General features: G+C 38.4%; 1 protein-coding gene across 1 annotated transcript in view; it reads right to left on the bottom strand.

The window, feature by feature from the left end:
• Positions 1–417: 417 nt before the first annotated feature.
• The window catches only part of LOC115593991 (androgen receptor), a 34,628-nt gene continuing 10,746 nt past the window's right edge, over positions 418–24,299 (bottom strand). Inside the window, exons 6-13 of the mRNA XM_030437734.1 lie at positions 20,491–20,642; positions 19,178–19,294; positions 12,765–13,043; positions 12,283–12,375; positions 11,911–12,055; positions 5,773–5,903; positions 5,500–5,651; positions 418–5,043 (exon numbers count right to left, since the gene is read on the bottom strand). Of these exons, the coding sequence (XP_030293594.1) occupies positions 4,885–5,043; positions 5,500–5,651; positions 5,773–5,903; positions 11,911–12,055; positions 12,283–12,375; positions 12,765–13,043; positions 19,178–19,294; positions 20,491–20,642 (1,228 nt within the window). The 3' untranslated portion in view covers positions 418–4,884. The remainder of the gene's footprint in view (positions 5,044–5,499; positions 5,652–5,772; positions 5,904–11,910; positions 12,056–12,282; positions 12,376–12,764; positions 13,044–19,177; positions 19,295–20,490; positions 20,643–24,299) is intronic.

The raw sequence follows: 24,299 nt of genomic DNA, 5'->3' as shown, positions 1-24,299 counted from the left end.
CTAACAGGCCAATCTATGCCAGGGCAATTTGACTTGTGAAACAAACAGATAACACATGTGAAGATGCTAGAAATTGGGATTTTGAGGGCTGTTTTCTTTCAGATCCGCAACCGTTCAAAAACTTGGAATCACCCTGCGGGGGAAAGCTTGCTTCGGTGCAGTCAGATGGCTGAGAGGGCCATTTATGTTTCTGCATACATTTATACCTCTCTACAGATGTTATTTTAATATCGAGGGTTTGCAAAAAAAAAAGTGATATTTTGTACATGAAGAACAAAATGTTGTACAATGGTTTTAACAACAAAAGTAAAAAGAAGTTTAGACTGTTGTCATTCTTAAAAGAGACGGGTGCAAAAATGAAGTGGTGTGTTTTCAGATAACAAGTGTCTCAAACGTCAAACAATCTCTTACACCATCTTTGGAGTCAGAATTATTTTTAATTGCCTTCAAAAGATGATGCAGCTTTACACCTTTGGAAAAACGCACATAGTGAAAAACACATCACAAAAAAGGTATAAATTGTACAAGAGATGACTTTAAAAGTCAAAGTGTTTGGACACCAAAAACAGACATCAAACTAATCAATATATACAGTTACTGTAGCATGTACAATGGTTAATATGCAGTACACCGGGCACAGTGACGCAGACAGAATACAAACACTGTAGCCTACTGTGATGAAATCATATCGGTATTAAAATGTACTGGGGCATCTGTATGGCTCATTGAGGTGATGAACTGGTAATGCCTTCATGTGTAATACAGAATAAAGCCAGTACACCATTAAACTCCAACATCATGTAGATTCAATGTTAATTGCAAGGATGCTGGAAAAAGAAAATGTTGATTGGGACAACAGTGTAACAATATGGTGCATTCAGGAACATGTACAGAGGCTTGATAAATACTTGTTTCTGAATTTTTGCAAAACTTGACCTACTTTTAGCACAAGTGATACTACAAATCTTGGGTTTCTGTACATGCAAATATCTAATCTGGGCACTTGTCATGTCTTAATCGGACCTCTGTGTAGTTTAAAGTGAAACTTTGCCCCATGCACTCCCACTGAAAATGAGTTTGAGCCGAAAATGAAACCATGGTAAATCTTAAAAGTGCCTCTTTGGTCATAATTATGATTTTACACGAAGGTTTAACTCGTATACATTCACCAAAAAAGCCTAGGTTGCATTTTGGCGAGAGTTTCACTCTAAGTATAACGTTACACTGAACCACTGGTCTGTAGGAAAGAAGTGGACGTAGCTGCTGTGATGTCACACATTGCTTTGTGGACGACTGTTTTGAAACCGTCAATAAGTGAGTTTTAAAAAAAAAATTAAAACAAGAGTTAAATAGCTCTTTATTCCGACGTGTTTGACCGGTAACAATGCCTCATGCATGTTCTGGTTTCCCTGCTCACTTGATTTGTATATTAGAATGCAATTGTTTTGCTGTGGTAGGATTGTCAAGGTAGCCACGCTCTTAATACTGTGATTTTATTGACTACTGGACTCTAAATGGGACCATAATTTACAAAATGAACATCATGTTGTCTTGAAGAAGACCTGAAACTAATGATTGAGACTATAAACTCATTTACTGAGGTAATAAACCAGGTCGAAAATTGGGTCATTTTCTCACAGGCCTCGAAACAATTGTGCTCCTTTTTGCAGTCAGTGAAGTTGTCACCAACTGGAAATGAAAAAGAATTCTGTTTAAGGCACTTACACATTAACTTTTGAGACCCAGAGACTATGTCCACTTCTTTAAAACGGTCAATGACTCCTGTGTCAAGGCTATAATTAGCTGTAATTAGCTTATGTTGGGTACAAGTCTCACATGAACTACATTTGCTTTTGAATTCCCACTTCTCCCCTATTTCTTTTTCCACATGGGAAATATTGTATACAAAGACGAGATGAAGACATTCATTGTTGCTGATGAAGTAAAGCGCTCTAAAACACAAATCAGTTGAAAAAACAAACATGTGACTGTCATGGTCAACTCATCACTGTACAACAAAATGTTATCGCGCCTTCTGACGGACGTCCCATCATGCATTGAACAAAGATGACAGTATACACTAAACGGGGAGACATGGATGCTCTTGGTAAAGCTTAAAATGACAGAGTTGCACACTACTTACAGGTATACAACATAGGATGCATGCATCTACAAACCTGTAAAAGAGACAGGGATTGTTGAAAAGTGTTACATTAACAGAGTTGTAAAACGCTGTTGGATTGTGATAAACGCGTTGATCTGCTACAATTATAGTTGAGATACAGTTCACACTGCGTCATGTCGACCCAAGTGTCTGTACAAAGTGCCTCATGTTTCACCAGCTTGGTTAATCTTTTTTTTTTTTTTTTTTTTTTTTTTAAATCAAACTAAACTGATAATTGTGTCCAACTCATTCATTTAATCCTTTCAACAGTTTAACTTGAGTGTCTGTGATCAGTTATCTTCAAGGCATTCCACAGATTTCTTTCTTGGGTTTCATCTCTGAGGTTTGGCAGGGCCCATCAAGGACTTTTAACAATCTACATCTGAAGCCCTTCCAGTTCTGAGTTGGCTCTAAGTTCCCGTTTTGTTGTCCTGGTGGAACAGAACTGCCCTCAACTAAGATCTCTGGCGTTCTGGATCAGATTCTGGTTTATCTTTGGTGCCATGCTCACACCGTTACCACCGTGTTATCCAGCAGGGAAGGCGTGAGACGGGTGGAGAACTGTGTACGGTGCACATAGCACTTTGCATTTAAGTGATGACATAGTTGTAGTTTTATCCATGAACCTTTTGGTTTTAAATCTGTCAAGTACCATTGCTTTGCCTTTACATGCTTTATATTAAATACAAAAAGAATCCCAAGGTTTTTTTTTCCCCTTCTTTTTCTAAATAGCAATACATCTAAACAGACATGCAGAAAATGGTGTGATTCAAGTTCAAGTCAAGCGTCATTGAATTTAAATGTAGTTTGAAAACATTCACCACGATATGAGGTAAGAATAGAATTCACGGTGACACATTCTGTGAAGCCCTTCTTTAAAATGCACATTAACATACTTATTGTGTGTTAAAATGCACGAATAGCGCTGCATAATTATAGTTATAAGCACTCATCAATCTTCACAATACTTTATAACAATAATCATCTCATTGTGCCATAATGCATTACATGAAAACATTTATACTTTATTGTTTGCCTGTAGTTATAAACAATCATAACCAATCTGAATGCTTTATAGAAACAATAACACATTATAAAACATTTTAAAATGTCTTACAAGGTCAAGTATCAGTACTTTTGCCATAATGTAGTGTATCAAAATTCTCATAGTTGTAACACATAATATTTTTTGTGACGCATTATAATGAGTTCTGTTTCGTGTTTCTAAACTCTGAATATGTACGATTGAACACAAATATGGGCACTCTGTAATGCATTATAAGTATGATCAAAACACATTGTAATGCATTATAGACGGAATTTACTTTGAACAGTTCATTTAAGTTACATTGAGATTGGATTGTAGTAGTAGAAGTAATTTTTTTTTTATTCAGTCATTAATAACTCATGGAGTGGCAGAATATCTAAACGTCTTCACAAACCGCCCAACTTACTCAAACTTCACTCATACCAAGTACATCTTCTTTATCTCATTACGTGTGTATAAGTTAAGGCTGTGAAATCAGTTACATCGAGAGGAAAAAAGCTTTACAAGTTTTACACAGAGAGAGAAAAAGTATCGAGTGCGGCGCGACGGTAAGCATGCAGTGTGTTCTGTAGATTCTGTCATTGTGCTACATTGGCTCATTGGTCATTACAGTTTAACAGTTTGTGTATGTATAAATTGTGTCTTTCATAATCGCCTCGTAACTTTTTCTGTTAATTATGTTTGCTATTTTCTTTTTTCAAGCAAATTAAATTATATACCACAGCTGCCTTAGATTGCTGTCGGAACCAAATCGGTGGTGCAGGAAATATAACTGATAGGACTTTTCTGCGATCCTATTGGTCGAGAAGCACACGTGTTAGTTGGGACAATTGTGTAATTAATTATTACATTGTTGGATTTTTATATCAGTAATTGTAGCAAGTTATAATAACATTTAACTTAGGGTTAATCGAACTTTAGTTAATAGTTATTTGACTTTGAATTTACAATGAAATGCTTAATAAATCATCGATTAAGCAATTACACAGGTTTATAATAATCTGTTGCAACTTCACGGCTGGTTAATAAATGGTTAAAAGCTGAATTATGTGACCTTTAAAAACAAATCTGAGATCAACAGTTCCTGTTCTAAGGCACTTAAGCACTTAAATGGCTCCCGCCCTGAATATCACATATAGGAATTTAGTTAAGCCCCTGAAGGCAGCGCTTTGAGAACAGGTTTTTTTGTAAATTGATGGGATATACTTTAACTTTTGTTTGTTTCTGTGATCCAGCTCTCATCTTCAGGCTGTCTCTTTTTTTAGCTTTCAAGAATACCTTGTCAGGTGTATGTATAATGGAGGTCACATGCAAAACTTGTGTTGTTCACCCTGCTACTTTTAGCTTGATGCAATCATGATTTACAGACCTACTGCATATGTAAAGTAGCATCTCTGCTCCAGCTGAAAACACAAACTCTGCACTCAGAAGTAGCAGAACTGTCAACAGGTGAAGCCTGGAAACGCTTCAGATAAAAGCTTTAATAGTTCCGAACAAACTATCTCAATTATGGCTAAAAGGTAAAAAAAAAAAAAAAAAAAAAAAAGATTCCAGGACAAGGCTCAGCTCAGAGCTATTAGCGTGAAGATGTAGGGGAAACGGTACCTTCGTTAAAGTTTATGGATGCAGCGAAGATGAGTCACCTTTCGATTTGAAAAAAAAAAAAATCCTTCTACTCGTGAAACAAGATTGGTTTAGCCAAACCTGCCAGGATCTTTGGTACGTGCACAGAGATTATCTCTCCGATCATCTCCGGAAAGCTGACTTTCGTGGGGAGTGATTGAGCCTGGACGAAAAGGTCAAATGTAAACTGATGGAGCTTCTTCACCGTCTGGAAAAAAACAACAAAAAACAGAAGAGATCATTTGAATAAAAAATTACTACAGGCAGTGTTTTGACAAAAGACACACGACTCATGAAAATATTAGGTACATACAAGTTGTGCTAAGGTGACACCCCCTAAAAGAATAGGAGAACCGGAGAGCTCTGAATCACCACAAACTCATCCATTAGGCTTTTTCCCTACACTGGTATCAGAATCTGCTCTAATGCACCAATTTTCTATGGGCTATTAAAAACATAATTTCTCCTGTGATTTACTTCCATGGAAAATTTTAAAGCACATCCGTAGAATTACATCCCTTTGCTTTTCTTAGCTTGACTCGTCCGGTCAAATGCACCCACGCGCTTTCACGGACTCTTCAGCCACGGCTGTGATTTTTTCTTCTGTTGGGAGAAGGAATACAATTTAACAGCATTTTACTTGAAATCATTAGAAGCAGCTCACCATCTGCAGAGAGTCCAGTAGTCGGGTGAGCTGGTAGAACCTCTGAGAACAATTAGCGCTCATCCGATAGTTAATGAGGCGATCGAGCTCGTTGATGTAGGTGAGACGCAACTCGTCAAAGTACTTCTGACTCTTCAGACCTTCAACTGGAACTACAGAAAACAGAAAAAAACAGTTTGACTTAGTTCAAGGAGTGGACTCGCAGAAGATAAAACAAAGAGAGGCTGTTTTTTTATTCGATCTTTTGATACTGCATACAGGAAAAGCACTTACTAATGCTGAAGAGAAGCAGGGCCTTCATGCAGAGGAACTCCTCCTGAGTGATCTGCAGCAGCAGGAACTCCTGTGAAAGATGTCTCATCCGTATGCAGTGCTCGTACATGGTGGAGATGTGCATCCGGTGTCTGCAGGTGTGAAAAGGTCAGGATGAGAACTCTGATGTGATGGAAATGTTTTAAATCACATGGCGAAAGTACAAATTGCTTCGCACCTCGGACACTTATTCTGAAATGTGTAACTGCTGACGAGGAAGGAATATCAGAGGTTAGATCCATTTCTGTTAATGGTAAATTGGGAATTATGTTAATTAAAGAAAGTGAATTATGTCTAGAACATTACAGATTTGTACGGTATAGAAGTTTTTAGGTTATTGGATATTTTGTGATCATCATGCCTGACCAGTCCGAGCATGGGAGGAGAAGAGTGGGAGAAGGTTTGCCATCTCCTCCGATATGAAATGATTCTCCCCTCGTTATTAAATCAGGAAAAAGTATCAAGCTGTGAGGATAAAGATGAAATAGGCATATTTTCAGAAATTAGTTAAAAACTGACATTTCACCAATCTCAGGGGGGAGAAAAGAGATACGAAATAGAGTTAAATGGAGCTGAATGTTCTTCATATCTCTGAAAAATGGATGCCGAGATTCAGTAATGTGGTTATACGAATGTGTCATATACACAGGCCAGCGTCTAATCCATGTCTCATCTTATTGTTGCAACGTTTCTGGATAAGCTCTTATATAAACGTCGGTGACAGAAAGAGTCATCGAGGATAATTTTGTTGCAGAATCGACAGCCGACTCCAAACACTGACCAGAACTACTGTTTTTGAAATGCCATGTAACTGACATCATGTGACTTTTCAGACCTCATCATTTCATGTCTGACCTTCTCGCCATAAAATTTCATCAAGTCACGGTTGGGGCTGGTGTTTTTCTTTTTAAATGGTTCACAAAGCAGAATATACACTTTATCATCAGTCAGGTCAAAAAGGGAGAACTGACACAGGCCGTCCTCATTGGAAAAACAACCACAGATTGAAAGTGAAAGCAGCTTATTATGACACATATTTACATGCCTTATCTGATGACAACCTCTAGTGGCAGTAGTTATTTATAAGGACAGCAAAGGAGGAAGTGGTGAAGTCATCGGGGAGTTCTTTTAACCTAGCAAGTTCATATTTACAAAATGCATAAGGTTATAAAACAAACTCTGAAATAGGTATTGGTTTATTTCCATACAAAACACGCCGTCCTTGAGGAGCATATGTTCACCAAGAACACTGTTTGCTTCGAAAAGGTAGCAACAAAAAGGTCCAGTTCGCCAAGTCACGCTGCTTTGGGATCGTCGATATAAATTGTTTTGGGAGTCACTGGCAAATTAACCTATTCAGTTGTTGTAAAACAAAGTACAGACAAAATGTAAGCTTGATTAAATGGGAAATGTTTGAGGTGAGAAAATTGATACCACTTACATGTCCTTGAAACAGTTCGGTCACTTCTGTCTGAAATTAACACAATCAACCAACAAGCATCTCTAAAGCTCTCTATCCATAACATACAACATGTTATATCTTTAGTCTTAACGCTAAGTTAAGCTACCTGACTGCTATCTTTGTCTTAACAGCACAGCAATGAGAGTGGTACCAATCTTTTCATCCACCTTTAACAAATGTCCCAAAATGTCAAACTTACTGCTTTAAGTCAGTTACAACAAAAAGCAAAGACTGTTGCTATGACAACCTGCATCTGCATCCAAATCTGCAAAAACCATCTTCAGATTTTTGTCTCATGAGATAAAAGTTAACAGCAGATATCTGTTCTCTCTCACATCTCTCTCATCTTGTTATAACAATTAAACTACTGTATTCTCCGTGTCATTGTGCTGGAGTTTTATAAAAGGGGAAGGTGTATGAGTACCTGTGCTTTTCGCTTCAGCAAAAAATTATTTAACTCCTTACTTTGGTCTCCAATTACGATGACTCCTCTGGGGGTCTTTACCCCTCTTTAAAAGACAGACTTGACTTGGCAGAGGACGGTAAGCAGCGAATTTAAAGGGTGACAAGGAGCACTTCAGTCCATTAACGTTTTACACTCACATTTCTTTCGAAGAGCTTGAATTATCTACATCAGCCCTAATTCACTCCTCAAAAATCAAAATTACTGATCCACCACACCTGGAGCAAATATATAAATTGATTTATTTCATTATATAAAACTTTTTCTTCTTTAATTTCAAATGCATGGAGTTTTGTTATTTGAGGAAAACCTTTTAAAACTCTTCACTGTAGTCACAGCCTCCAACTTCCACCTTTAATTTGTTGGGGATTGTGTGATGTTCTCTTCCTGTTATAAGTGCGCACGCACTGATTCTGTCAGCTGACGAAGGCAAATAAATGCTGTGACACCACTGAATTGGGTGTGACAAAAAGTGAGAAGCAAGGGATGTTTGACTGTGGGAGCAGCTGCGTCAGTCAGTGTACGTTTCTACAAAATCGGCATGATGTGTTGAGCTAGCTGTCAGAGCAGCGTTCAGCAAACAGTCAACTGTGATCTGAACTTATGATAAATAAAACTGTTCTTTGCATTATGAGTTCATTTGTAGTCAATGTTGTTTTCTTTTAATACTTTTGAGAAGCATCTTTTAGCAAATATTACACTTATTGATGGAATCTAAAACAAAAATCCAGAGTTCCTCTCATTTGATTTATTAGCTCAGTAAACCGTTTCCTGATGAGTTTATGATCTCCATCTCTGGTTTACAGTCTTCTTCGATACAATTTGAGGTTAATTTTGTAAATTCTGATCCCAGATGTAGAAAAAACCTGACATTTATTAAGCAGATGGACAAAAACGAGGACTTTTGATTGATGGCTTGTCCTTGGTGTCTCAGTTAGATCTAATCTGGATATCCTACCAGTAACAGTCACTACTGGTTCCCAAAAAACAAAAAAATGGTGACAGGTGTAAAGCCAAACTCGAGGTCACTGTGTGACATCACTGCAGGTTCCTCCACTATTTATTATGCTGACCATGGTCGGGATATCTTGGCTTCTAGGGCTTCTTTTTTGACCATTCCTTTATTCGATTTGTTGCAGCACAATACTAAAACCACTGGAATGACCCTTTAATTAGAATAGGATATTCTTGAAGCTGCACCGAGCTAATCTCGTCACAAACACAACCACCAATTTCTTTCCATCTTTCTACAGTTAATGAGTGTTTCAGTATTGAAGTATTTCCATAAACAGCCTTAAAGGAGAACTTCGGTCAATTTAAACATGCAGCTTCATTGCTCAAGCTACCCTTGACTTGCCAGTACCGAAGACGCGAACACATTTGGTCCAACCATTACAGAGCTCCGTGAACGCAGATTTAGCATTGAACGCTAACAGCATGGGGTCAGAACTTTACACTGTGTTTTAAGCGTCTTAACATGCTCCACATCTCACACCAAAAGTTATGCAACATCAGCAGACACCTTAGCACACAGCACTGTAGCGTGTATGACTCAAAATGAATAAAAAAGTAGTTAAAACGGTGTGTTTGTGCAAGCAGCCACGTACCTGTTTGTTGACATCCATGTGTTCCGGTAGCTAGACCAAACTAGTCAATCTGTCGAGCGTGCGCTTACTCCCTCACTGGCGGAGACGGAAACGTATTCCAGCATTCGTGTTTCTGTTCATAATGTTCATGTCCATGTTACAGCCTGTCATGAGCCATGAGCCTTACAATAGCCTGTTAAGCCTGTTAAGTGCACACTCGGTGGATATACTAGTTTGGTCTAGCTACCGGAAGACACGGATGTCAACAAACAGGTAAGTAGCTGCTTGCACAAACACACTGTTTTAACTACTTTTTTATTCAGTTTGAGTCATACATGCTACAGTGCTGTGTGCTAAGGTGTCTGCTGAAGTTGCATAACTTTTGGTGTGAGATGTGGAGCATGTTAAGACGCTTAAAACAAAGTGTAAAGTTCTGACCCCATGCTGTTAGCGTTCAATGCTAAGTCTCCATTCACGGAGCTCTGTAATGGCTGGACCAAATGTTTTCGCGTCTTTGGTACTGGCAAGTCAAGGGTAGCTTGAGCAATGAAGCTGCATGTTTAAATCGACCGAAGTTCTCCTTTAACTAATGGACAAAAGAGTCTAACAGAACTCGCAGCTGTATCTGTATCCAAGTAGGAAACATCCGCTCTCATCATTTCCATCAGGGATCCACATTTTGAGAAAAGGGGAAGAAAAAAAAAACACCAGAGTGCACGCAATTACTGATTATGGTGGAAGTGTCACCAAAGGCTTTTCAAAAACCTGATGAATACAATGATCGAGTGAATTAGTGTGACATTAGAGTAAAAGCCAAAATTATTCCACGTCTTAAACTAAAAGGTTTATCAAATGCTGCAGAAATGAACAAAATGTGTTACCTGCCAAACTAGACAACATCCATACACTCCTTCTACAACAGCTCATCAGAAACCTGCTCATATTTTGCACATTTTGCTCTAATATTTATATCAACAGCTGTGTCAGGACTGGAGGAAGGTCTGGCTGCACACATTCTCATATACAGAGAAAAAAATTGACCAATCAATCACAGTCTTCTCAGGCAGCGCTAAGACAAGGATGCAGCACGTCAGAGATGTCTTTATATTATGTTGCAGAGATATCCATTATATTTAACCAGCTGGCCCTGTACCTCAAGAGGTGATAGATAGTAAAAGTACATTAACATCTTCCCTGTCCACATCCCTTGTATCTGTTCCCCAGTCCTCATGTGACTCTCTTCAGTCTGGTTTTGTTCACTGCCCTCATGCTTTCAAGTCTTTTGTAGTGTGTCTGCTTTGGTTTCCTGCATTTCGGGCTCCTCTTTTTGAAAAACATTCCAGTAGTTTTCTAGCTCAGAGGTTGTTATGCTTGTTTGCCGCAAAACCCCGACATACAAGACACCAAAGGGAGAAGAACACTGACTGAAGGAGTCGGCTAGTGGTCAGCTTATTACAACCGGTGATTCAGACCATGATTCTGGTTACACATTCGAAAGGAAAGCAAACCGAACACTAGTGGACCCTGTCTCACTTTTTAAGCGGGAGCAGTTTAGGTTTTCAGAGGACCAAACAGCACTAGCTAAATTCTACTTATACTTAAATGCAAACAGCTTAACATACTTTTGCAATGTTAAGCCTGTTACTCATTGTCATATTTCCAAATTCTGCTGCTTGGATACTTCGAACATACTTCTTTTTTTTTTATGCTCTGTTTATTCAGTGCATATTTGCTCTTTATCAACAAGAATCTGCCTCACAGTTACATAGAAACATTAACATACCTGGGAGCTACCCCGTATGACCGATAATGTGCGTCAGTCACTGGGCAGCTCGGGTTTTGTTGCTCATTTACTTCCCTGCCCAGATCCATTCTGTCAGTGTCAAGATCTAGGCGCTGTCTCGAGTTCTCTCCTCAGACAACTTAACCATTCACACCTGGACCTACATGAAAGCCAGTTTGACCGACCCCCTTACCCTAACTAGGAGCTCACATGTGTCCTTAACGGCTCTGTAAGGACTCTCCCACACAGAGTTTAAACGCCTGCGCCAAACTCCTCCACATTAAAATACATCCATTTTTTAATAAATATCAATTGATTTATAGATCAACTTATGTTGTCTTTGCCACAAATCTATACATTTGATGCAACCAGACTATTAATATTCCTCCCTAACTCTCGGACCGACCTCATCGCTGTTGATATCCGTCATGCGTGATATTGAGATATGGATCAGTTTTGCTCACCAGGGCTGTGAACGTTTGAATGCTGAATACTAAAATACTCCTCCATTTAATGTCACCGTGACAAAAGAACACCTAAAGAGGAAAACTGAATGAACGTGGTCCTAAAAAAGCCTGCAGCCATTCTGCTACTTCACGATTGTAAAATTCTAGAGATGCCTTTGTGCTCGTGCGCAGGCAGAACAACAAACGAGAGAACGACAGAGACAGAAACCGGAGTCTGTATTATGTATGACCGCACCAGCTTACACACTTGGGGGGGTGATCTCTAAATATAATGAGGAGGACAGTATGTCATTTTATACACAACATTGTTGATTTCAGGAATTTGGAGCTGTACGTACTCATTGAACACAAGATCTGGAGCGAAGTACAGCATCCTGCCGTTGACGTTCTTATAGGACCGCCACCCGAGGCCGAACACCATCACCCCCATCCATGAATACTGGATGACAGTCATTTGGTCGTCCACATGGAGATTTCTAAAACCTAAAAATGACAAAGATTTGGCAACACGGGATACCCTGTACCTAAACAACCACAAATTACTTATGAAAAGTGATACGAGAGTTGCCCTCAGACTGCCTCATCAGACTCCTAAATCCACCCTTAACATCCCTTTAACATGTGCCCGTCTCAGTCCTGTTAACCAGCTGCCTCTGCCTGTAAGCTTACATACTAACATTTCACTATTAAAGTCACTAAACTGCTCCTACCTGCCTGCCTCCATTTCTGCCTCGAACACATCCTGTGACGCACCGACATACCCGGCCATTTGGGTTTGTCTCTCACATTAAAGTGCCTGTCTCCTACAATTTTGATGTAAATTGTCAAACTTTAATCCACAGTGGAAACTACCTATGATGAAGTAGCGAAGCAGGAATGTTAATTACTGAACACTGACAACCCATTACCCATATTATATAAGGTTATAAGTGGTTGTGTATTGTGCATTATTATTCGGCCATCCAGCTTTTCATCAATCATTTAATTATGGGGAGGAAACAAGCAATTTTCTGTGAAAACTGAATGGTTTTCCTATATCAAGCCATCACTAACTTTAGTCACACGGGTTAGAACAGTTACACTTATTTCCTCATTTTATATTTTTCCTATCCAACAAAAGTCAAAGGCCAAAGACGTTTGGATAATGAGAGCTGGTTCACTGCACTGTATCACAGGTTCCACAGCGTCTTACCTGGCAATCCTTTTGCCCATTTGACCACTTTCACCAGCTGTTTCTCCCCAAGCTCGTTGAGGCTAGTGAGCAGGGTGGCGGCTGAGTCCGGTTGGCCGTAGTCGTGTCCTGCGTACGCCACCTCGGGCTCAATGGACTCCAGGATGTTCAGGAAGACCACTTGAGAGTTGAAGCTCAGGCCCATTTTAGGAGAGATATTGGGCATAACCTCTGCAGGCTCCTGAGGAGGATGATCTTCGTCCGGGTTCTTCTGTTGCCCAATCTTCTTCAGTTTACGTGCTACAAAGCAGGGCGAGAAATTAGGAATCACAAAATATGCTAAATGACGTTACATTATGACGGCATTGTCTTGCACACTGAAGTACTCACTATAGCAAAGAGAATAATGAGCTTAAAGTCAGATGTTTTAATGCCGTTACTTCAGGTTTAACACATCTGATTTTGACTGACTGCATCACTCTACACACTTGTGTCTAGACTGATTTTCGGTCGTTGATTTTACGAGCTTTTGCTGCTCGATTGGAGCTATTACAGCTAAATGCAGAATGAACAGATGATGCTTCAGTGAGGATACCGTAGATTTCATTTAAAACAATTATTGCAACTGAGATAGAAATACATATGTAGCACAGATCTTTTGATTAAACATGAATGAAATTAATCCTCTGAGCTCATCATTGCTAAATAACACAATCTGAACATATGTGTAAACACTATGGTTAATTGTTTTTTGTCTGGTTAACATCAGGGGAAACTTATTCAAGTCTGCAGTGCGAGTCAGAATACATGTAATTCCACTTTTCTAAATCATCCATCAGAAATGTCTCATACTGCAGCTGTGAGTTTAAAGTAACCACAATTTTACCCAACAATACTCAGAATGATCCGCAAATATATTTGAATATACTGAATCATATTCCATTTGAAAGAAAACTCCCTGAACAGATGAGCCTCATCTGGTGGAAAGACCTGTGGTCATCATGTGTGAGAGCTTTGCTAGTGATGAGAATGTATAAATGATTTCTTTTTTCTGTTATTACATTTTCTTTTTCCTCTCGAGAATGTTTTGCAGAAAATACATTTGAATTACATAGCTCTTTAAACCATGCACATGCTCCAGATTTATATCATCTTATGCACTACAAGACATATAAGAATTAAGGGACAGGAAAATGGCGTAAACAACAAATACTGTGTGGTTAAGAAAAACGTCAGTTCAACGACAAAGCTGTAATTTCCTTCCCCACAAACACTGAACTCCTGACGCAGCTGCTCCATACGACAACCTGCATTTACAAACTAAATTGGAGCAGGTCTTCGACTCGGTGGAGTCGACTGATGTACAGTACGTAGCAATGCCTTCTGAGTGGATTAATTATATTGTGCCGAACAGCTGCTGGATCCTAGCCAATCAACATTAAAACCGCCAAACCATTCACCGCACTCAATGACTGACTGATTTATTTCCTCGAGTACAAGAACTACAAACAATTGAGCTTCATCGCTGCCTGTTATTTGAGAATGACAGTTGCGCTGGAGAATAAGTGACGGGCAAATACAGGTGGGGACTGTGTGCAGAGTGCATCAGAGAACAGACACTTCTGTTGTTCAGTTTACATCTGTTAAAGAGACAAACAGGACAAGATGTTTGCAGTGTAATGTGTAATGTGTGTAATGTAATTAGTTCGACAATTAATCTTTCAGCTTGACAACACTTTTTAATGACCATCCTTATTAGACGGTAGGTGTGGTTAGTTCAACTTTAAGTAAATAGATATCTCACTGTGAACAAATAATCATTATAAACCATTAATCATGCAATTGTTTGAATGTCAAATACTTTTAAATGGTTGTTAAATACTGTGCAGCTCATCTATAAACGTATTTGAATGACAATATAAACAGGCTTGGGGAGTGACGGAATACATGTAATGAGATTATCAGAATACAAAAAAGAAGAAAAGGAAAAACTGTATTCTGTTAAATTTACAGAAGAAAGATGCAAGATGATGACACACTAGTCCGTAACCATCTACATGGTCTTGAGTGAAACAGAATACACGAATCTGTTTAAGTCTTCCTTTTTTATATTTCTTTTCTTGTGTCTTTATTTGTTTATGTTGAGTATTGAGTAACTCCAAAAAGCAATGAGAAGTGATCAAGTTACATAATATTGTGATACTTGCAATACTTCACCGATGAGGTAATTAGTAACTGTGTCGGAATATATTTTTAAAGTAACCAAAGTTGCAACTGAAGTTCATAAACCTTTACAATTGTTGTCAAATCATTGTTTTTGTTACCAGCAAAAAAAATTATTAACTGAAGTTAATTTAACTGTAGATTTACCATTTATTAATGATGGTTATTACAAAGTGTCACGAAAAAAAGGCGCCAAATCAAAATATGAGGAGACGTATTATTATTATTATTTCTTTAATCCCTTATTTCTCAGTGTTGACTGAACTGTTAATTGTCATGCGACCGCCTCCTGCAGCTTCTGTGTAGAGACGTCTCATTAAAAAGCTGCAGTCTGGCTTTTCATTTGGATAAATATTGAATTGCCAGTTATAGACACGATTTAAGTCTTTCTCTCTCTCTCAAAAGTAGGAGGGTAGAGAGCACATTGCAAATCACATCAAAAGGATCGTTTGTGAGTCTCATACTTGCAGGTGTGAGCCAGTAACAATCACTTCATATAAAAGATTGGTTAATTAAAAATTCCTCCCTGGGATTCTCAGTTGTGACAGAAGCAGCAGTCTGATCTTTGCAGAGTGCAGTGTAAACAGGCTGTGTTGAGCTAACCTGAACAACATGGTGCATGTGATGAAGCCAATGCAAACAGAAGGTTGACATCTTCAAGATGAAGCTTAGCCTTTGTTACACAGATTCATCAATAAGTCCTTTGTCTGCGTAAAGAGTTGGTAACTGTTGGCTGACCACCAGCAGCATCAGTATCGTACATCATCTCCTGCTCAAACTGACTCCCAGTAGATAGCAGATCGTCTATTACGAGCCCATTTTCAGTCAAATCACATCGCACCTGTAAAGATTTATTGGACATTTTTCTGCTCAATGTAATCGCTTTCTTCCCCTCATTTCCTTCTATGCGATCACCCATCTCATCATCATTATAATCAGCGTCTTTATCGAACTATCTTTTCAGTCGGTTTAGATTTTTTTCCTCCCTCCTTCCTTTAAAAGCCCTTCTAGTAACGTGTGCCTTCACAGATGCCCCCTTTGGTGTCCAGGTTGTAAATGTCATATAAAAAATAAAACCTTCCACAAACTCACCTATCACTTAAAAATAATCCCCATTAGACTCTAGTTGTTCCGTAGTTAAAGGGCAACTCCACCAATTTCACACATTAAAGTATGTTGACAGGTCTTCGGGGAGTAATTCTGCACATGTGTAAAAAACGCTGTATAAAGCAGTTTGTGGCTCCAGCTGCTTGTAATCTAATAAATTGCCTCATGGTATCAATCAGTGGTTGAATTACACTGAAGTTACACTGAAGTGGATAATGAAGGCGCCAGGTTTTCAAAACCACTGCAATGTGTTTTAAAAAACATTTTTTTACGTCCCAAATTTTTTTAAACCCAGGTGCCTACATTACCCATGATGCAATTTAGCCACTGAGAGACATCACTTGGGGGGCAATTCAATTCCTCTGGAGACACAAGTGGCTTTTATACTACTTTTTTCTAACACAAGCAGCAGAACTCCTCCCAAAGACCTGTAAACACACATAAGTGTAAAATTGATGGAGCTACCCTTTAACCTGTCAATAGTGAAACAGCATTTTTGGACCAATAATGGGATACTGTTCAACTCATGACCATTCCAATTGCATATCCTTGATTCAGGGCTATTAACTCTTTGTAGTTATAGTTATACTCTATTCCTCGAAACACCAAACAAGACAACACCATGATTATTCATAGATAAACTCATGCACTGTATGTGTTTTCATGTCAGAAATTATGTTATCTGAAGTAGAAGATAATTAAATGCTTGAAAATCTGAGAAGAAGAGGAATTATAATCATTTACTTTTGGTTAGAAACAAAAACCATGACATTGCCTTGTGACTGAAGGTAATTACAATACTCATCCTTGTCATGCATTGGACTGTTGGTCAGACAAAGTAACATTTTGAAAAAAGTCTCTTTAGACTTCAATATTGGTGACACTTTATAATAAACATAACTTAAAGGTCATTTGTTAATAATCATTTCCACTGTTAGTAAATGTAATGCTTTTGAACCATTTATTGATCACTTACAAAGTATTAGATACACCAGTTGCAACTTTATGATAAACTGCTTAATAAATGGTTAATCAAGCATTTCATTATTTGTTAGCACTGAAATAACAGTTACCTTAAACTTAATGAACTATTACTATAACTATATTATTTGTATTCATACATCTTAACAGACAACATGATTAGTTGTTAGTAATCAAAGGAGCCCAAGTCAAGTCATTCTCAATGCATATAACTATTACTACCTCTGTGGTACAATAGTGTATGTATAGCCTACTATAATCTTGTTATGACTGAGCTTGTAATTCAGTTCAGTGATTTACGGGGTCGTTAGCACTGACTAACTAACACTTTGCATTTAGAGCAGGTAGGCAGAGTCGACTAGTCGCCTGTTCTGAATGACCTACTGGGAGAAAAGACCTTTGTGCAGTCGAGAACACACCAAACTAGTTCAGCAGCACTTTGGAGTCGGATGCCCAAAAGATTAGATGCCCAAGGGGAGAAGTACTTTTAAGGACTGGTTGATGAACTACAAATTAAAATGTTTGAAAAGAATAAGCGCTCATCCAAAAAACCTCTGACTGAACCATGGCTGAGTTGAAAGCGTTGATGAAATGAACTTTCTGACTTTCTGATATTTTTCTATATTCAAAATATAAAACTTTCTTTGAATAAGTAATATATTTAAACTGGTAAAGCAGTCCTACATCCCTGTGCTGCCTTTTCCCCCACTTTGAAGTTGAACATGAAAAGGCCATTTGTGTAAATCATTAAATCAAAGTTTATAGTGGTAGCTGAAGTGACTGTTGTGTGCCAGTTGGGTTAGAGACTCAATTTATTCCGCATGTTTGAAATCATGGGTTTTAATTCAGAAACTGTCGATGTTTTTTGGACTCAAATTGTGATAAAAGCAGTAAGGCTTTCTCCTTCAGGTCGCTGCAAGATGAGACCGCTATCATGGTTTAGCATCAGTGCCCTCCCTGCTCAGTGTTCTATTTGGGGATATAATTAACATTCCAGGAATAATATGGAATTCAAACTAAAATGAAATTTTCAACCAATTTTAATAAGTATGCTTTTCAGTCTTGAGCAGATGGCAAACTCAACCCAGATTCAGAGTCTTCAGAATGTTCAAACTATGAGGAGGGACACAAATAACCGATCTTAATGATCTGATCTAAAGATACAAAGCTTATGATTTAACTGATATAACTGCCTATACATTTGCAATTGTGTAATTCTTGTAATAGATGAATCAAATTCAATTAGTAGAAGTAGAAACATTTTTATTTCAGTACTTTAAGACTAGGCTTTAAATTATTTCTTTGAGTAAAAAATCTTGGGGATAATAAGACCAAATGTCTAATTTTGAGGCTTCCACATAGATTTTCCTGTGAAATGCTGCAAATGAATGACATGTCTGAGATGAGAACATACGTGAAAGGAGGCTCTTTTTAGCCGTAACTAGAAAAGGTGTGCCTTTTTACTTACAATCACAGCATTAGATCACATTTTCCCTCCATGGGTTTGTCAGCGACCGGTGGCAAAAATTGCCAGCATGTCTGCGGCTTTAATTCACGTGTCTCATGTCAGCTTTGTGCTTCCAGCACAATTTTCACCGTTAACAGAATGAGAAAATGGAAGAGAGTGAAAATTGAACACAGGACTAAAATTAGTCTACTACATGTCAATCTTTACAGCCTAATATGACGAGCAGGTCTGGGTGACAGTAAGGAGAAGTGAATGGAATAGGTCTAAATTGCATGGCAGCTCAGTCAGGGGCTTGATTATCAGTAACATCCCCTATTGTGATGATGCTACAATTGGAGAGAGCCTGCTAAGATGTGCAGTGGAGAGAGAATAAAGTACTTGGTCCTGGGAAACCATTAATAGTTTCACTTTTGGGACTTCACTTTCTCAGTAGTGGGCTTTGTTCGCACAGGATGCAGTGCACAGTGTTGATTATAGTCTGTACTGCACAGATGTATGTGTTAAAATGCAAATTCATACAGCACTCATTCCTGTCTGCAATGAAATGCAGCTGATGATAACAGGTATGACTAATAACGCCACAGAATAAACCGTGGCAATGAAATAAAATAAAGGATAATGGCTGTCTGTAAAAGCAGCAATTAATCCAGCCTACCTCCCAGAGTCATTCCAGCTTCGAAGCACTTCCTCAGCCGACAGGACGGACAGTTCTTTCTTCTTAGCTTATCAATAGTGCAGTCATTTTTGCTTGCGCATAGGTATTTCTGTTTGCCTGCATAGACAGAGAAACCAGATGTTACAAAAACATTACATTTTGAATTCTAATACGAGTGTTATAATCTGAGATTACATCTCATTATATCTCAGGGGAAAATGTTTGCATTTTACTTTTCTTCAAACCGCAGATACTCTGAAATTTGTATATGCTGTATGTATCACGTCAACATTTCTACAATACATGACATTTCATGTTACTTCCATGTTTGCATGTGGAGGGACAGTGGTGAGATGACAGACGGGAAAGACGGCAGAGACCACTGTTTGAGACGGCTTTTTCAACATTTGTCAGAATGAAACCACCAGATATTTTTGACAAGACATTAGAGACCTTACCAAGTGTTTTTGTGCCTGAATCTAACCAGATCATAACAGCGTTGCTACAACATAAAGTCGAAATGGAATATAAGAATGTAAAGTTGAAACCCAAAGAAATGTAAAACTTCCAACACATTCGTGGTTTGCAGAAACGTACATTGTCTGGAAATTGACTTGGGTCGGGTGGCATAGTGAGTCCCTCTCCTTCCTCACCATGTCTGGTTGCAACATGAGACACTTGCTAATTTTTCATCTGAACAGTACATTAAAATACATTTATAAGCAAGGCAATGCAGTAAGAGAATCGTCATTCGTATTGGATCAGCACCGCCCACTTTGGTCTGAGTTTGGTGAGCAGTGTGTTCAGAGTTGTGTCGGCAGGTAACCACTGATATGTTCACATCTGTCAAAGGCTACATACCAATTTGACATTTCTTTAAAACTTGGATAACTTTCAATTTGACATGTTTATGACCCTGACTTTTTAATATCAGGAGTGGAGGCGATGTCGGTGCAGCCACAGGCAAGAAGCAATTTTCCAACATTTGTCAGCGTGACACCACTTGGTATTTTTAAAGGAGACCTTAAGACAATTTCCAGCCATGCCATGTTTGTGGTGACTAAAGCGGATATTTTAAGTCTTTTCCATCCCTCACCATTTTACGCTAAATCTACCCGGATCACAAGTAGAGCAATGTCACAAGATGAAATTGAAATTTGACCTCAAGCTCTGTGTTTTTTTTGATAAAACAGAGAGAAGGAGAATATTTGTAAACATCACTCTGATATAAACAGGTTCTGCTACTGAATAGTGGTTGCTGATGTACGCGGCACCAAACCCAGCACGGAGAGGCTGGCCCCTTTAAGCTTTACCTTCTGCAGCTCTTTTGAAGAAAACCTTGCAGCTGCCACAGGTGAGTGCACCGTAATGGCAGCCAGACGCCTCGTCTGAACAGATCATACACATCCTCTGAGCTGGAAAGAAGAACTCCATTGGGAACATGTGCTCGCTGCTGGCGTCGAACCTGCAGGTCAAAACAAGTGAAATAGGATTCATATAAACCATGACCAGCCACAGGATGAACATGTACGTATAGTTGGTCCTGTTTGGATATCTTTAATATCATCAACATTTATTGTTATTCGCTGGTGTCTGCTCGCTTTGACTTACCAACTGTTCACTGCTTTTGTTATTATTGTTTCTCAATCTCCGTGACTATTATGTCGTGAAACCAACAGCCTCGCTGTGATAAATATAGCCTGACCTTGAACTAATTTACCTCCCAGTCCATAATGCTTTAGATTTCGTTTAATACTTTCCAAATTTCCAAACTTTCGACTGATCGTTCCCCTGAACTGTGCCAAGGCCTCTGGGTGAGTGATTTAAGGAGTGTGATGACTGAGGACTGTGTGGGAAAGATCTGAGCACCAACACCACGGCCAAGGGGTGACACGGTGGGCGCCTGGCTTCAGCCTTGAACACCGAGAGATTGGAAAAGGCTCAGACACAACGTTGCTTCAGTGACGTGCAACTTAGAAATCAAGGTTGAGTAAGAGAGACAAGGATGCAGACCGTCCACAGATTTATTCTAGGTGACAAATGACTTCAGGACAAAATAATTCAGACAGATAAAATTTTGAAATGACAAATTCATCACAACTTTGGGTCGTTAAAACAATCATGATGTGATGCGTGTAAATTACAATTAAAGCAGTACAAACGCATGGCTAGCAATAAAAGGAGAACCAATTATGGTACAACAAACAACAACAAGCAAACACAAGCTGGCACAGACAACAATCCGTCACAGAACAGCTCGGCAAAAGTGGACGTAGGAAAGGACAAGATAAGAGCAAAGACAAGATATGAGAAACAGGAACAAAAATGAACACTAATTAAGTATTTAGTATTTCTTTAGACAAATGTTACCAAAACAATGGAAATCTTGACCGACTTCATTCACAACACTAATCAGCCACGAAACCTGTAATTAGAGAATGAGATGAGATGGTAGTTTAAATAATGAGAGCTGAGGCGATGAATAATAACAGAATTCCTTCGTGGTCTGAGATCCATCAACAGAAAAAAGTGAAAAAAATATGCATGTCAAGATCGGTGTGGCAACGCTCTGTGACACAGATCAGAAGCAGAACCTGTTAATAATAATAATTATAATAATAATATCTACTGCAACCAATACAAAAAAATGTGCACATTAAAAGGAAAGTTATTTGTATTTATTTATTTTTATCTCGGGCCGGATGAAAACTATTAACCATGATTGTGCAACACTTGCTACCATTTTTCTTTTTATATAACTTCCTGCTGGAGCTTCTTAGAAGGCCTACATACTGTGCAGTGGGTCAAGGCTGACACAAACCACAATAAAAAAAAAAAAAGATCAGTCACAGTTTCTTATTTACCAAGCTAATGTCTCTTTGGAAAGACCTGATAGAACACATTGAAAACTTTGATAAAAGGATGTAGTGTTATCTTCTGACCTTTAATAAGAACACAAAGTCATTCATGGTTTGAGAAGGTGGTTAAAGACGTATCTCGCTGCTGGAAAGATGGCTTTTGCATAAAAATCAAACGTTTCTGGAATCAATGCTACATGACGAGAGAAAACAGACAAAGGGGTACATTACCTTTTGCTGTATATATATAAAAAAGGCAGTTGTGTAGTAACACTGTGCCTAGTTTTAAAGATGGAGTGTTAAGTTTAAACACTTTAAGGAGGGAAATATAGACAGATAGACAAATAAGAGACAGGTGAAACGAATAGGTTGGAAAACAAACAAAGACAGGAAGTGGAAAATAACAAACATCATGTATGAAGATAAACTGTCATCATTAAATGGCAAATAAAACTGAACTTAAACCTAGGATCATGATAGAGAGGTTGAGGTGGCTTGCTCCCTCAATCCGACTATAATCGCGTCAGAACGTGTTAGTCGATATCACAGCCCTAGAATCTGCGAGATGACACATTTTGCAGGCAAAAGAGTGGGGTGGTCTCTGGGTGCAGGCAAAACGGGAAGCTTTACTTTGTTCATTCACATATAGTTGATAAATATTAAATATATACACTTATATTCAAGTGTTTCTCAGTAGGCGTTCTCTTATAAATCAAGCTCTCTTGTTTGACAGACCAGAGAGCAGCAACTAGGTGAAAATAAAAATGTATTAAAGTGCTGTAATTAAACCTTAAATCAGACAGCGTGTTATTAGTTTCATCCCAGGTTGCTTAGCGCCAGAAAAACAGTTTGTCAAGTGGGGTATTTATGTGTTGAAACTCAAAATCTAACCAGTCCTGTGACCTGGAAGTCTCTGGATTTACTAGTGTGCAGGGATGAAAGACTTGTTTGGCTGATTTGATTTAATTTGTCTACCCGATTCTTCTCTGAAAACTGTGTGTGTGCTCGAGCCTCATTGTGAAATCTGTTTTCATTCATGGGTGATGTAATGCAGCTCCTGCTCAGCCAGAAGAAATGCGGGATGGTCAAAACAAGCTCCAGACTGGGATTATGAATAAGATCCGTATACTGTGCATGCAGCAATATTACTGCAACTTCTCAATGCCACTTGAGAATAAAATCTAAAATTGATAATGGTTGGTTGTAAAAGTTAAATCCATCACTTCTATTTGTGTGACATTTCAAAAATAAAGCACAGTTTATGCCACCAAGGTATTCATAAAAATAATAATAATAATAATAAATAATAATAATCATAATAATAATAATGATAATAATTGTAGAACAATCTCTTAAAATTGACGTATCTGTCGAACCCCATTTCTTTACAGGTACAAAGTGCAGGGAACTGCAAATAAATGAATGCTAAACAAATACTTAGAAGCAGACAAAACAAAATTACAGCATAACAGTTTAAAAAGCTTTGGTTTTGTAGTTTTGAAAAAATTCAAACTCAGAATAATATTTACAATATAAAGTAAAGCAATAGGTTTTCCACAAGTGAATAAACAATCTGTTCTTAGAGGAAAACAAGCCACCAGAACACTGTTTGAAGCTAGAAATGTGGCAGGGTCAGCCACGTATAAACAAATTAAGACCGTAAGAAATAGCTTTGCTCTTTAAGGTCTGTTTGTTTTTTCGGTTGTTTATCGTTGTTCATTTAATTTGACTTTGATTTCCTTTAAAAACATCCAGGAAAAACTGAGCATTAATTGTTTAATGATCCTTTCTCAGCTATAAAATGTAAAAATGATGACATTTATGCACTCATTCGGCATTAATTTCTCCTTGAAGTCTCCCCCACCCATCGTGAATAACTGCGGGTGTAGTGATGAGCTGGTTAAAAGACGAGGAACAAAATCCAAACCAAATACATTACAGATGGGACTCACTCAAACTCAGATTAAGGGAGGGCAAAGGTGTAGAGGCTTTTCCCTGGGTAAAAAAAAGAAAAATCAGGGGCAGGGCCAAAAAGAAATTTGCTCAAGAACATTGTTCAGATGATTCAATAAAACCTCCCTTTATGAAATAGGCGAACTCATGGAGTGAACGAGAGCCTACCCACCACGTAACCAGTGAACCTACATGAATCCACTCTGGAGACCTCTGACACAGATCAACTTGACCATCCATCCCCTCTGGTTTACCGCCACTGCCAACAGTCGAAAATATTCGACAAAGACAAAAAGAATCCGGCAGACTGC

The sequence above is a fragment of the Sparus aurata genome, chromosome 13 (genome assembly GCF_900880675.1).
Source record: "Sparus aurata chromosome 13, fSpaAur1.1, whole genome shotgun sequence".
In the NCBI taxonomy this organism is placed as follows: Eukaryota; Metazoa; Chordata; class Actinopteri; order Spariformes; family Sparidae; genus Sparus; species Sparus aurata.
This window is presented reverse-complemented; position numbering and strand designations above follow the sequence as displayed.